General features: G+C 41.1%; 1 protein-coding gene across 3 annotated transcripts in view; it reads right to left on the bottom strand.

The window, feature by feature from the left end:
* Positions 1-14,371, bottom strand: part of TNRC6C (trinucleotide repeat containing adaptor 6C) — a 156,731-nt gene that overhangs the window by 112,650 nt on the left and 29,710 nt on the right. The window contains exon 2 of one of the 3 annotated variants that reach the window (XM_033182345.1): positions 7,306-7,451. The exons of the other annotated variants lie outside the window; for them this stretch is intronic. Coding sequence (XP_033038236.1) covers positions 7,306-7,316 — 11 coding nt within the window. The 5' untranslated portion in view covers positions 7,317-7,451. The remainder of the gene's footprint in view (positions 1-7,305; positions 7,452-14,371) is intronic. 3 annotated transcript variants of the gene reach the window in all.

Raw genomic sequence — 14,371 nt, 5'->3', positions numbered from 1 at the left:
CTTAAGCATTTTAAAATATAAGTTCATTAGTGCTACATTCACATTGTTGTACAACCAATCTCCAGAACTCTTTTCATCTTGCAAAACTGAAACTCTGTCCCTATTAAACAGCAACTCTCCATTCCCCCCTCCCCAGCCACCACTCTACTTTGTCTCTACAAATTTGAGTACTCCAGGGACCTCACTGTGGTTCTGAGTTGCAATTCCTTAATGTTTAGTGACACTGAGCATCTTTTCATATGTAGTTGGCCATTTGCATATTTTTTAAGGAGTCTATAGTTATTCTTTTATCATAAAACTTCCGTTTGGATCACTGCATGATTTCTATCCAACCCAGACTGATACAGTGGAAAGGTGGAACAGATTAAGCAGGAGCAATGATACATATAACAGACATCATCACCCATCCATTAATGTTGATACGAATTTCTTAACTCAGTCATCCCATGACTTCTCCTCCTTGATTTACTCCCTCAATTTGCTGAAAAACATTCAAGTATCTTTTCCAGAAAGGGTGGGGGGAAGTCAATTTTTAGAGGCAATGCATGTCTAAAGACAGTTTCAGGGTACCTTTCTATGTGACTGGTGGCTTGGCTTGGCTGAGTATAAACACTCCAGGCTAAAGGTCAGTTTTGAAGACCTGGTGTCACTGTATGCTAGCATCCAGTCACATTCAAGAGAAATCTGATGTCATTCTGCTTTTCAGTCCTTTTTAGGTGATTTAAAAAAAAATTTTTTTTTTAAGACAGGGTCTTGCTCTGTGATCCAGGTTAGAGTACGGCTCACTGCAGTCTCAATCTCCTGGACTCAAGTGATCCTCACCTCAGTCTTCTGAATAGCTGGGACTACAGGTGTGCGCCATCACGTCCAGCTAATTTTTAAATTTTTTGTAGAGATGGGGTCTTGCTATGTTGCCCAGTCTGGTCTCAAATTCCTGGGCTCAAGCAATCTCCTGCCCTGGCCTCCCAAAGTGCTGGGATTACCAGTGTGAGGCACCAAGCCTGGCCATGCTTTATTTTTTCCACTTGATCTCTAAGGTTCTGAAATTTCAGGGTGATGTGTCTTTTCTCCCCCATTATTTGTGTGTGGCATTTGGCTGATGCTTTCAGCTCATACCTTTCAGTTCTCTATTTTCTTGAAAACACGTTCCTTCTGTTTCTAAATAAACATACTGAACCTCTTGGATTGATCACCTGTAACTGTGTTGTTTCTCTTATGTTTTCTACTCTTTTTTAATTGGTGCTTCTATCTTGAGGGTGCTTGATTCAACTTGATCTTCTAATCCTTCTGCTGAGTTTTTTATTGTGATGTTTAAAATTGTTAACTTTCTTGTGCTCTTGAATGCTCCTTTTCCACAACACCCTCTTCTTGTTTTAGGTAAGCAAAATCATCTCCATTATTTTCTCTGAAAATCTTCTAAGTTTTCTGCATATCTTTGTTCCTTCCCTGGATGCCTCTTCCCTTAGACTCTCTCTGATCTGAAAGCCTTTCCACAACTCTGTAGTAATCCTTGGTTGTCTGTTCAGGCACTGAAATACCCATTAGGGGCTTTGTATGTATGGGCTGGATTTCCTTCACGGTGGGTTCTGCTTTAGGGATATTAGGTAGGGAACTGGCTGTTTTACTAGCGCAGCCTCAAAGGCCAAAACATGCAGTCCCCCTCCCACCCCCCGATTACCAGGGTGCTACAGTATTAGCTAATAGACCCTAACCACCCAGAATTGCTCCACTGCTAAAATTTTAGATGCCACTATACCACATTCTGACCATAACTTCCTATTGTTATCACTATTTCCACAGCACCTATTCTTTGTCCTCACTGAATCTTCCCATTTCCTAACTCTTCCTTTTTCTTCTGAGCTATTTTAATCACTTCTTTTCCTACAGAGTCTACACCTTAAACCCATCTCATATGTTCACTAATTCAATCACTGAGGAACTACACAGCTAACATGTGCTATTTGTTGTAGTAAGCACCAGGGACGAAAAGAAGGATGCAGGGAGGGAGGTAGGGACTGATTCATGTAATAAGTATTTTCTGAATAAAAGCTTTGTTTATTTTTGTAAACAGAGATGGCGTTGTATTATGTTGTCCAGGCTAGTCTCGAACTCCTGGCCTCAAGTGATCCTCCCACCTCAGCCTCCCAAAGTGCTGGGATTACAGGTGTGGGCCTCTGCACCCAGCCTGAACAATAGCTTTATAAGTGCTCTGGGATTATAGCAGGAAGCAAGATAAGAATACATACACTTTCAAGGATATTTACATAAATGAGTAAAACAAATTATCGCTATTACAACGGCAACAAGTACAAAATGCAGTGAGAAGGTGACAAGATGAGCACCTGCATCTGTCTGAGCACTGGCCTCCTGCTTAGGCTATTTTTCTGTTACAGTTGGAGAGCCAAATGTCCTGGCTTTAAACAAGATTATGAGCTTCCTCCGTCCTCTGGGCTATAAGTGCCTTGGTAGGAGGACTCTGTCTCTGCGGCCCTGAGAAGAATCTGTTACCCTTTACGGCATTTCTGGTACCAATTTCTGGTATATAATCTCAGCTGAAATTTACAGTGAAGAAAATCTGTAAGTTTCTCTTTTAAGGAAAACTTTATTTTCTGATATGATCAAGTAGTATTTAAAAAGTTACTGTCTACCTTGCACAGTAAGATTATAAATTTGGATTTGAAAAGTGTTTTCACCTACTAAAAGAAGAAAAAAACAAATGTATCAATTAAATGGAGAGTCAATTCATATTTTTTCTAAGTTGTAAAATAAATTTATAAGTGAAGAAGCAAGGAGAATAAAGAAAAGGAACGGCGAGGCTGGGAGAATTTTACTTTTTAATCACAGAACATTTTCTTTTTAAAATTATGTTTAAATATACATGATCAACATACATTTGTAAATATAATCTTATCGTGCTTTTCCCCCCAGGACAATATTTGCTTTCCTGTTGCTGACATGCTTGGCATCCCTTACCCACTCTTTCTCCCCCTTCCATATCCATGTCAAGTATCTCCTCCCTCCATGACCCACATTAAAACCACCTAGTTCATATCTTTCTGTTTTTGTCCCTGCTCATGTAACTGTATGAAAACATAAATACTTATACATTTTTACAAAAATTGTATTGGATCATTGTTGGCATAACTGGAATTATGTTATAGAAACTTTTTTGCATCTTGGCTGTTCTCATTCAATACTTGCAGGGAAGGAGGATCTCCCTTCTCTCTCCCTCCCCCTACTGAGAGGTCCAATCTGTTATTTCTAATGGCTCCATAATGTACCATGGTGCAAATGTTATCATATTATTCAGTCATTCTTCTATTCATACATATTCACTTCCTTTCCAGTTTACTGCCACTGCAAAGAACTCCAACTGCCCTACCCAGCTCTGCTGAAGAGAACAGCATCCCTTCGATTGGTGTTTCAGCTTATGTTTCAGTAGCAATGGGAACTAGGTAAGGAGGAAATCCGATATGGGCTCAACTGCTGGGCCCCGAGCAAGTCTGAAGGGCCAAATTGGATATAAGTTACTACACCTCACACGGTGAGGCATACTATCATGGATCCCTCTGTACTGAGTTTTATTAGGAAGAAAATGTTTTTTAATAACCTGGGTTTTCCATTTATTTCTTTTATTCTCAAGTAATTTAGCAATCATAAGATTAGGAGGCTCTGGGTAGAAAAAGGAGCAACACTCATATTTTGGAGGCAACTAGGAGGAGGAAGGGGTGAGAAGAAGATTTCCCACAAATGGGCCTCTGTGGGTATCATTTCGGTGTTCCTAGTTAAACTGTAGATTTTCCCAGAGAAACAATGATTTACTTTTGTTTCAGAAGGTCTGATGGAGAAAGAGAAATAATGATTCAAAAGGTGAAATTATGTAGGTAGACTGGGAATCCAGTCACCTCATGCAAAACTATTCTGGATGAAAAATGTTACAAATTATCAGTCTTTTTGTTAGTTGATTACTTCCTATATTTGTAAAAGAAGAAAATTCAATAAAAGAGGACAGGGGCCTATTTTTGTCTTTGAGGTTTAGTCATATTGTAAATGTTTCTCATCTTTAGTTTCACCTACAAAGAACACTATTGCCTATATACTCTGAATTTATACTGGCTAGACTTCAATGTCATGTCATCAAAATATTCACTAATTTGTGTGTGGGGGGAGCGGGCAGAGGGAGGAGAGACAGAGTGTGTGTGTTACATGCCACTATTTTGAAACTGACTAATTCAATCAGAATTTCCTTTCACTGTTTATGTTAGGAAGGGCTGGTAAAATGTTATCAGACAAAATTAAAAAGAGAAGGGGATGGAAATGGTATGCTATGCACTTGTCATAGAAATAGTTAAGGTCTTAATTTATTCAACATGTATTTGACTACCTGCTATGTGCAGGAAGTATTTGCTAGACTTTTGTGGGCAGTATGAGAAGGATAAGACAAAATAGTCTCAGCCTTGAGCATAAAATCTAAAAGGAAAGACAAGGTAAAGCTTTAATTATATTTAAAACTCTACAGACTATGGAAAGAAACAGAATAGAGAGTATGCTTGAGATTTAGAGTCACAAGGACTGGGTTCTAAAGTGAAGTCAAGTCACTGGTATAGAGAAGGTCCAAAGCCCGTAAGCCAGCGTATCAGATGGACTGCCTGTAAGAATGCTTAAGTCACTCAGCACGACACCTGGACTGGGGGTGGAAAAGGCATTCACTGCCAAATGGCTCTGACCAACAGGACCAGAAGTTGCGAAGAAGACCTGTGCTTGACAGACTCTACAGTCTTCTGATTTCCACATTTTTGTATAATCCCTTCCTGTGGAGTACGAGAGAGAGAGACCAGCAACTTGCTTCTAGTCATTCAAATATGGCAAAGGTGTATGTCACTCTTCGGCTATGTTACATAAGACTCCAACTTGCTAGCAGACTGGCTTTAGTCTCCCTCTTCGCTGCTGGTTTTGAAGAAACAAGCTGTCATGAATCCTACTGCTGCAAGGAATGGCATTCAGCCAGCAGCCTGAGGAAGCCTGGATACCAACAGCTCACTAGCAGAGCCTCCAGATGAAAACAGCCCCTGGCCTTGACTGCACAGCTTTGCAGAGGGCCCAGGTGAGTACAGCCTCCTGAACCCACAGAAACCATGCAATGGATGTGCACTGCTTTAAGCCACTACATTTAGTGGTATTTGCTACACAGCATAGCAAACTAAACCAGGTGGTGATGGATTCAGGCCTTCTGGGGCTGGGCAAGATGGATTATACCAGCTATAGCCTCTCTCTTGCCACTTACAACAACAAAAAACTGGACAAAGTACAATATAAACACAAACACATAAATAATAAAAAGTAACAAAAGTAGGTGGTTTGGGGAGAGGAGTTAAATGTAGGGAAGGCAATCTGTGTGGGGGTAACTTTCTCATTTCCTTCTCTCAAAGCTTTGCCCAGGGAGTGGGCCCCAATCACAGCCATGCTGTAGCAGGCCTGGTACTGACACCTAAAACCGAGAGAAACCCCATCTTTCTCAGCAGAGGACTAAAAAAAGGAGCACCCGTGAGCTGGACGTATCCCAGGAGAGTCAGGGATCCCAGAGAGAAATCAGCTAGAAAAGGGAATCCCCCAATTCTGTGTACAGACCTTCACCATTTTGGGCTGACCTTTGAGTTATGCATTTATGGGACAGACCCAAAACAGCAGAACAAAGGCTGTGAGACATGAACTACGATGACAACACCCCCCTCCCCCAAGCCTCAGACTAACTCCTACATGTGGGCCAGGTCCAAAGCAGCATAGTGGGAGCCTAGTACTGAGCTGACATTAGAAGCCTTGAACCTACCCAGGCTGACTGCCTGCTAAAACAAAAACAATACAACAAACCAGCGTTTTCTAGAGGAGTCTGATAGTACTAAGAGTCTATCTGACATATTCAAAACGTTCAGGATAAAGTCCAAAATATCTCATCAAACAAAGAACCAGACTTTGTAGCCAACAATCAGGGCAAAAGATGACAGACGTCAATGGCCAGATGACCCAAGTTTTGGAATTATCAGACAATGGTTTCAAAGCAGTTATTATAACTATGCTCCAGGAGGCAAATAAAGATAAACACACTTGAGTAAACAAATAAAAATTTAGAACTAAAAAACTAAAACATCTGCATTTAAAACATCATTGGATAGGCTCAAGAGAAGAATGGACATGAAAGAGGAAAGAGTATGTGAACTTAACAGAGAAATAAAAATTACTGAATCTGGAAAACAAAGAGACTAAAAAAATGAACAGAGCCTCGGGGACCTGAGGGATAATTCTAAAAGACCCAACATTCATGTCACTGGAGGCCCAGAGGTGGAGAAGGAACATCAGTGAAGAAAAAAAATACATAAATTTATAAATTCAAAAAGCTCTGTGAATACCAAACAAGATAAACTCAAAGAAAACTATACTTGGATATAACAGATACTAAATGTAAGCAGCCAAACTCAAAAGGCTATGTTGCGTAGGGTCCATTTATATAATAGTCTGGAAAAGGCAAAATTGTAGGACTGAAAATAGACCAGCAACTGTTGGGGGGAGGAAGGGACTGGCTACAAAGGGGCAGTGTAAGGGAGTTGTTTCGTTGGGTGGCGGAATTATTCTGCATCTTCACATGATGATGGTTATATGGTTGTATGCATTTGTTAAAACTCAGGTAACTGTACACCAGAGAGTGAATGGTACTACAAGTAAACTTTAAAAAAGTGAATACAAGGAATGACAGAAAACAAAATTTAAAAAAATTATAAATGGTTATGGTGGGAAGGGTTCAGGAGAATATTGAATCCTTCCCTCGCGTCTCCCCTCCACCCTGATTCCCGGCCTGATGAGAAGTGGTTTCAATGAAGTGAAGACAGTATGTGTTGGGGGCACTGAGGAGGGTGCAGGGCTAAAGATAAAGGTCTTTGTTAACCAGAGGACCATGCACCATAAGGCTCGGGGGAAAGATCTGGAGAAAAGGATGAGGAAACTTCAGAGCAGCACTGGGATTTGATTACTAGTTAGGAAGAGATGACAGCAGGGACATATAATTTGGAAGGATGGTGAAGAATCACAGAGATCGAAGAGAGGTATGACAAAATCAGTTGGTCTCAGGTATTTCAAAGGAATCCTGATATTATTTTCATTTTAGAGTTAATACAGACTTCAGCCCAGGATTTAATTCTCAGGACTCACTATCATGGCTAAAATGAAACAAGACAAAGCCCAGCAGCACAGTGTGGAGTTACTGCAGCCTGAACTGACCGAACTTCTTAAGAAACAGTGTCTCTTGCCTCTCACCCTTTAAACATCTTACGGTGCTTCTTGTCTAGCCACTGACATAGGTATTCCACCTCCTTGTTTCACCAATGTCTTTCTATATTATCTTCTTCCATTTGGTTTTTTGTCACAGAACAAGTAATGCTTCTCATTTTGGTTGGCTGTCTCTGTGAAATAAAGTTGATGAACTGTCTGTTACTTTGCCACTCAGCTTCCTTTCCTCCTTTACTCCTCCCATCGGTATCTGTATCCTGATTTTCCTTTTACCTACAATCTGTGGACTTAGGGGCAGTGGCTCCAGGGATGCATTTTGTGTCTGACTAATAGAAGGGCACAGCGTCCCCTGGGCCACAGTGCTCAGATTCAGGGATGACACTGGATGTGAACCAAACAGAATCAGAGGGCTGGAAGTTACTGTAACCAAATGAAGCCAACACCAAAGAAGGGAACTAAGAAATGGAGAGAAAAACTAAGTGTCCGTGAGGTATGCCTTTTGAGTCCAGGAATAAGCTGTTTTTGCAGCCTGCTATCTCAGTGCCTTGCCCTCCCCTGACCAAGGGGTGGGCATGAGACTCATACTAGGCTAATCAAGACACATCTTGGAACAGGAACTCTGAATTGAAGTGGCAGACAGCTGGAGTGGATTCACTGCACTGACTGTGCCCTACAAAACCTGTCATCAGTGCCTGCTACCTGGATTATCTAGGCTGCACGGGTTGTGTCCTAGTTTTTCAGCTTGTCCTTCAATTTTGTCATCTGTTATCACATCCTTCCAAATGTTCCTTATTTTTTCCCCTTAAATTTGTACAGTTGCTTCCCACTGTCTGTAACCAAGGAATCCTGATAATGCAGTTTATCAACAATCTATTTAAACCTAGGCTTATTCAGTAAGCACTGACTGGCTGCAGCATTATTTGATTATGATTTGTCTTCAAGTAGGTTCAGTAAACACTTTACCACTAACTTTAGCGTTGCTGTATTAACATGTCCATTACAAATATGGGAGGATTGCTGTTTGTGAGACAGGGCCTCGCTCTTTCTCCCAGGTTAAAGTGCAGGGATGTGATCATAGCTTGCCGCAGCCTCGAACTCCTGGGCTCAAGCAACCCTCTCACCTCAGAATCCTGTGTAGCTGGGACTACAGGCGCACATCACCACATCTGGCTAATTTTTAAATTTTTTGTGGAGATAGTGTCTTGCTGTGTTGCCTACGCTAGAAGTATGGGAGTTTTAAGTACCATGTTGTGAAAACCTTTTCTTCATTTCTGAGTTTAAAGTCACCTCAAATTAAGTCAGAAAATGAGTGTAATTTTAATAGCACTCCACTTTCACAGTAAATTATATAATGACGTGTGTGTGTGTGTGTATGTGTGTACTTTAAATGTGCTAAAATAACAGAAGAAAATCTCCAACCAGTCTCTCAGATACAGCAGTCCTTGCTGGTACATCCTGGCCTATGTGTTACAGAGTGGTTATTAATAATGCTCAGGATTTCATTGTTTGGAAGAAATCCTAGGAACACGTCTTCTGTAACCACTGATAAGCATAATGCTTTTCCCAAAAAAACTACTAAGGAGTTTGGAGGTGGAGATTTATTGCCTCTCAGTGCCAAACTCTGCTTTGTGCCTGCTCTGTGAAAATGGATCTGTGACCTTTAGCTATTTTTCCTTTGCCAGCTGGCATGACATTCAACCTTTTCAGTACAGGGCACTAGAGAGACACAGCAGGAGAAGAGTTCTGCCTCCTGGCTAGAGAGTTCCCTGGCAGGATCCTGCAGGCACACTCCAGCCATGTCGCCACCCCTGCACAGGCGGTTTTGTAGCACAGTGCCTCTGGTGAGATGCCTTCCAATGAACTGCTTTCAAGTTCCACCAACACAGCATCACAGCGACTTCTCTGCCACCTTGTGAGCCATGGCTGTCATCTTTCACTGGATGTTCCACCTCAGGCTGGGGGCAGGGGTCTCCTTATATCTGCTATTCCTGAATCCTCTAAGGCTTTTTTTATTCTGACTAGCCAATCCCTCATTATTCTAATCCTGTTACAGTTAACAATTCTTGACAGTCAGCTTTCCCTGTTCACATAACTGTATGGTTTCTCTCTCTTGGCTGATGGAGGAGCCCATAAATTAGGGCTTATTTCAATCCTAGCAATAAACTGGAAACTTTTAAATACTGTCACATCAATCAATAAATAAAATTCACAGATGTGCCTAAATGCAAAAATTACATCAAAGTATAAAATGACAAGCTGTATTTAATTAATAGCACAAAGACCTGAAATATCAACCCTGACAGATGGAGTGAAGTAATTATTTTTGCTTGAATTTGGCACTTACCCTTTTTTTTTAAAACTCCATGGTATTTCTGTGTTCTGAAACTTGTGGCATTATTTGGGCAAGTTTAGAAAAGGTTCTCCTTCCTAATTACAAAAAAGAAAGGACAGCCGGGCGTGGTGGCTCACACCTGTAATCCCAGCACTTTGGGAGGCCGAGGCGGGTGGATCACAAGGTCAGGAGATGGAGACCATTCTGGTTAACACGGTGAAACCCCGTCTCTACTGAAATACAAAAAAATTAAGCCAGGTGTGTGGCGGGCGCCTGTAGTCCCAGCTACTTGGAGGCTGAGGCAGGAGAATGGCGTGAACCCGGGAGGCGGAGCTTGCAGTGAGCTGAGATGGCGCCACTGCACTCCAGCCCGGGCGACAGAGTGAGACTCTGTCTCAAAAAAAAAAAAAGAAACGACCAAGTCCCAGCAGCATATAAGCGTTGGTCAGTCACTGCAGTGATGCGATGGACCCTGGGGCAGTTGTCAATATGAGAGCTGTATGAGAGCTGGACTGCAGGTGATCCCCGGGGTGGCTTTCTATTCAAATGTTTTGCAATTCTGTGAACTAAAAGGACTGTTAACTGTGTGGGTTCAGTTTCAGGAGCCATTAAACTAACTTGTGTTCAAAGTTGGATTTGAATTTGGGAGAGCAGGTGAGCATATAAGACCTGGGCAGAAATAGTTTGATGACAATCTGCACAAGAGAAAAATCAAATATAAAAAGAGATGATACCACCATCTACCCATTCCCTTGATCCAGAAAAATCTGTGAAGCCCAGGGTTTGCATGTGAGGATAACAGGAGTTTCAGCGGTTTACAATGGAGTAATAAGTTGATAAAGGACATGAATGTCTACCTAAATAGTTTCTTTCTTTTTTTTTTTTTTTAAATACAGTCTCAATCTGTCACCCAGGCTGGAGTGCAATGACACAATCTCGGCTCACTGCAACCTTTGCCTGCTGGGTTCAAGCGATTCTCCTGCCTCAGCTTCCTGAGTAGCTGGGATTACAGGCATGCACCACAATGCCCGGTTAATTTTTGTATTTTCAGTAGAGATAGGGTTTCACCATGTTGGCCAGGTTGGGCTCAAACTCCTGACCTCAGGTGACCCACCCACCTCAGCCTCCTAAAGTGCTGGGATTACAGGGGGGAGATACGGTGCCCAGCCAATAGTTTCTATAATGAAACAAAGTAGGAAAAAAAGTGACTGATTATATTGCCGCAGGAAAAAACCCCCACAGGTACTAAGAAGCTTGTTGATATTTCACATTAAAAATGTGAAATGTAAAAACTTAAATTTCATAAATGATGAAGAAAATTTACCTGAAAAATATCAATTAACAGAAAAACACTTTAATTTTCTGTTTCCAAACACACAACAGGTTCAGATGCTGCCCACACCCTGCAGAAATTTAGATAGAGATCCTAAGGGAACTACCTCATAAAAAAAAAAAGTGTTCTAATTAAGTTTAGTCTTTAGTTATTCATTAAAACAAAGCAGTATACTGATCACTGGAGCAAACTGAGATCACATTTGAGACTGTGAGCTGCATAGTCCCTTACTTCGTAAACTAACTAGTATTTATTAGTTATAGCTCATTGTTTCTGTCCCTTAAACAACTTCCTGGAAATTACTATCTTAAATCAAAAACTAAAATTCAAAGCATAAAATTGGTATGAACTGTAAATCTAATATTATGTTCATATACCAATCTCAAGAAGCAAATGTTTCCTATTACTCTCATAAAGTCAATGTACTGCTAATTGCCACCTTTAGGCTTTCTGATTTCTTTTAAAATGAAAAAAAGTGATAGGGCCGGACACGGTGGCTCACGCCTATAATCTCAGCACTTTGGGAGGCAGAGGCGGGTGGATCACCTGAGGTCAGGAATTCTAAACCAGCCTGGCCATCCTGGTGAAACCCCATCCGTACTAAAAATACAAAAATTAGTCAGGCATGATGGTGGGTGCCTGTAACCCCAGCTACTCAGGAAGCTGAGGCAGGAGAATCGCTTGAACCTAGGAAGCAGAGGTTGCAGTGAGCCAAGATCGTGCCATTGCACTCCAGCCTGGGCAACAGAATGAGACTCCATCTCAAAAAAATAAAATAAAATAAAATAAAATAAAATAAATATAAAAATAAGTGTAGAGTTTACCTCCTCCAAGACTTTAATGGACCCACATCTAATAACGGATTAACACGTACTCAGAGGTAACCTAAAATTTGCCAAATTATTTTACTATTTGATTCAATTCCTCTCTCTGTCCTTTAAGGATTCTCATTAGCCATAAGAACACATACCTGTTCTATAAGGGAAGAAAAAGTTTCCCTACCATTCAGGTCTAAAAATAAGTTACTTTAGTGGGTACCTCACACAGGCGACGTAGTCATGCTCTAGACAGCTTCTTCTTTGTGCTAGCATGTGTGTGCAAGGGTAGGCTTTATTAAATCATCTTTTGCAGCCTCTTGATAGCCAAAAAGCACCATGGGAAAACTCAGGGAATTTGCAAAAAGTCAGCAATTCTCTGGGGGGGCCAAGGCAACACAGTCCAAGTGTGAAGGTTTCCAATGGTTTTGCTTAATCTTAAGATAAAACTTAGAAAATCAAACAATCCTCCATAAATACCAAGTTCCAACTGCAAAGATATTAGGGCAGCAGATAGTGTGAAGTGATCGTCTTTGGAAAAATTAATGGTAGCGGTAGCAAGAGCTGTCATTTACTCAGCACTGGGCTTGTAAGGTCTTTCAAATAGATGATTTCATTCGCTCCTCAAAAAGATCTTGTTGAGACAGGTATCATCTACATCTTCAAGGAGAGGATCAGAGGATGAAGCTCAGAGGACCTTGTGTACAGACACAAACAGTAAGTGACACAGCCACAGAGCCGTCGTCATTCAACTGAGGTTAGACTGAGTTCCAAGCATACGTTGCATCTACTATACCACACTGTATCCCTAAAGAGCACATATTCTTCATTGTGGTCCAAAAGTGACACCGTATGCTTCAAACTTACAATGAACTGATGGTAAGGTTGACTTCATTTTTTGGAAATTGAAGAGCATAATCAAACAATTTCTTAGATATACATTAGAGTAAAAGCAAAGCCGCTATAACAAAGAGACCCCAAAATACAACATGCTCAAGATGTTTCTTCCCTGCAGTCCAGAGAGGCTGGCCAAGCATCCTCATTCCAAGTTTGTTTTATTCACTAGAGGAAGGAAAAGAGGAATTGAAGAGCAAATTACTTCCTTTTTGGTTCATGCCCTGGAAGTTTATGTATTATTTCTGTTAACATTCAAGTGACCAGAACTTGCCCATATCGAGACACAAGGAAGGCTGGGGAAAATGTCTCTAAATGTGCCCATCTAAAACTTCTTTCAAAATGAAGATGTGGGGAGAATGCATTCAGGAGGTTGGTTAGTTAACCATCTCTGGAACCAACAGATGGCCTGCCCACCTCTACACATAGATATAAATAATTTTTCTAAAATAAAACAGATACACATACAAATTTGGGTTTGTGTGTGACTTGAACAAACAATACAAAAATCAAGCCCCTGAGATTTGACTCTACAGGAATATGATGAAAATGATTTTAGCCAGAACTTCTTCAAGGGATCAAGATATCATCAGTTACCTGCTACAGCTACAGAAAAATCCTATTAACACTTCTACAGAATAACAAACAACATACATCCTGGTAACCCTTACAGAATGAATTTGTTACAAAATATCAACTTTTATACCTAATCTACCTTCGAATATAAGATGTACCATTATTTTATGCATCACTAAGAAACAAAAATGCTGCCAATTATACCATGATACATATGCCATTGACTGTAAGATGCATGTCAATTTCAGAAATGTTAAAAATGGGAAAAATGTGCTTCTTAGAACAAATGAAATACAATGTGCCCTGAAGTAACAAATCAAACTCATCGACCCTATGAAATTACTAAGTAAAAAACAATTAGATAATGGAAGACAAATTGTTATAGTTGCTAATAGGCCATTCTTTATGGTGATAATATAGATAGACATTATATTGCGGCCATACCTACACTTAATGAATTAAATAAAAACTTAATTCTATGGGAAAGACAGACAATTTCCTTCTTTTTTTTTTTTTTTGCAACGGAGTCTCGCTCTGTCGCCCAGGCTGGAGTGCAGTGGCTGGATCTCAGCTCACTGCAAGCTCTGCCTCCTGGGTTTATGCCATTCTCCTGCCTCAGCCTCCCCAGTAGCTGGGACTACAGGCGCCCGCCACCTCGCCCGGCTAGCTTTTTGTATTTTTTAGTAGAGACGGGGTTTCACCGTGTTAGCCAGGATGGTCTCGATCTCCTGACCTTGTGATCCGCCCGTCTCGGCCTCCCAAAGTGCTGGGATTACAGGCGTGAGCCACCGCGCCCGGCCGACAATTCCCTTCATAATACATTAATTACAGCATGCTAATATGAAGTGCAGGGTGCTATGAGAGCACTTAAGAGGAAGGATTCTGGCTGGTCGGGAGGTCACAGAAGATTTCCTATGAAAGTGAGCTAGTCCTGAAGGAGACCTGGTGGCACAGCAGGGGACAACATGCATGAAAGTTCTCCAGTGGGAAGGCACACAGGATGTTTGAGAAACGGCAAGATGATGGGGGGCCTAAAGGCTGCAGAGCAATGAAAGAAATGGCTAGACCCAGTCTGGTGGGGTAGATTTACGTTAATTTTTTTTTTTCTTTATCTTCAGAGCAATGGGAAGCCAATGAAGAATT

Source organism: Trachypithecus francoisi, unplaced genomic scaffold (genome assembly GCF_009764315.1).
Source record: "Trachypithecus francoisi isolate TF-2019V2 unplaced genomic scaffold, Tfra_2.0 Lachesis_group20, whole genome shotgun sequence".
Lineage (NCBI taxonomy): Eukaryota > Metazoa > Chordata > Mammalia > Primates > Cercopithecidae > Trachypithecus > Trachypithecus francoisi.
This window is presented reverse-complemented; position numbering and strand designations above follow the sequence as displayed.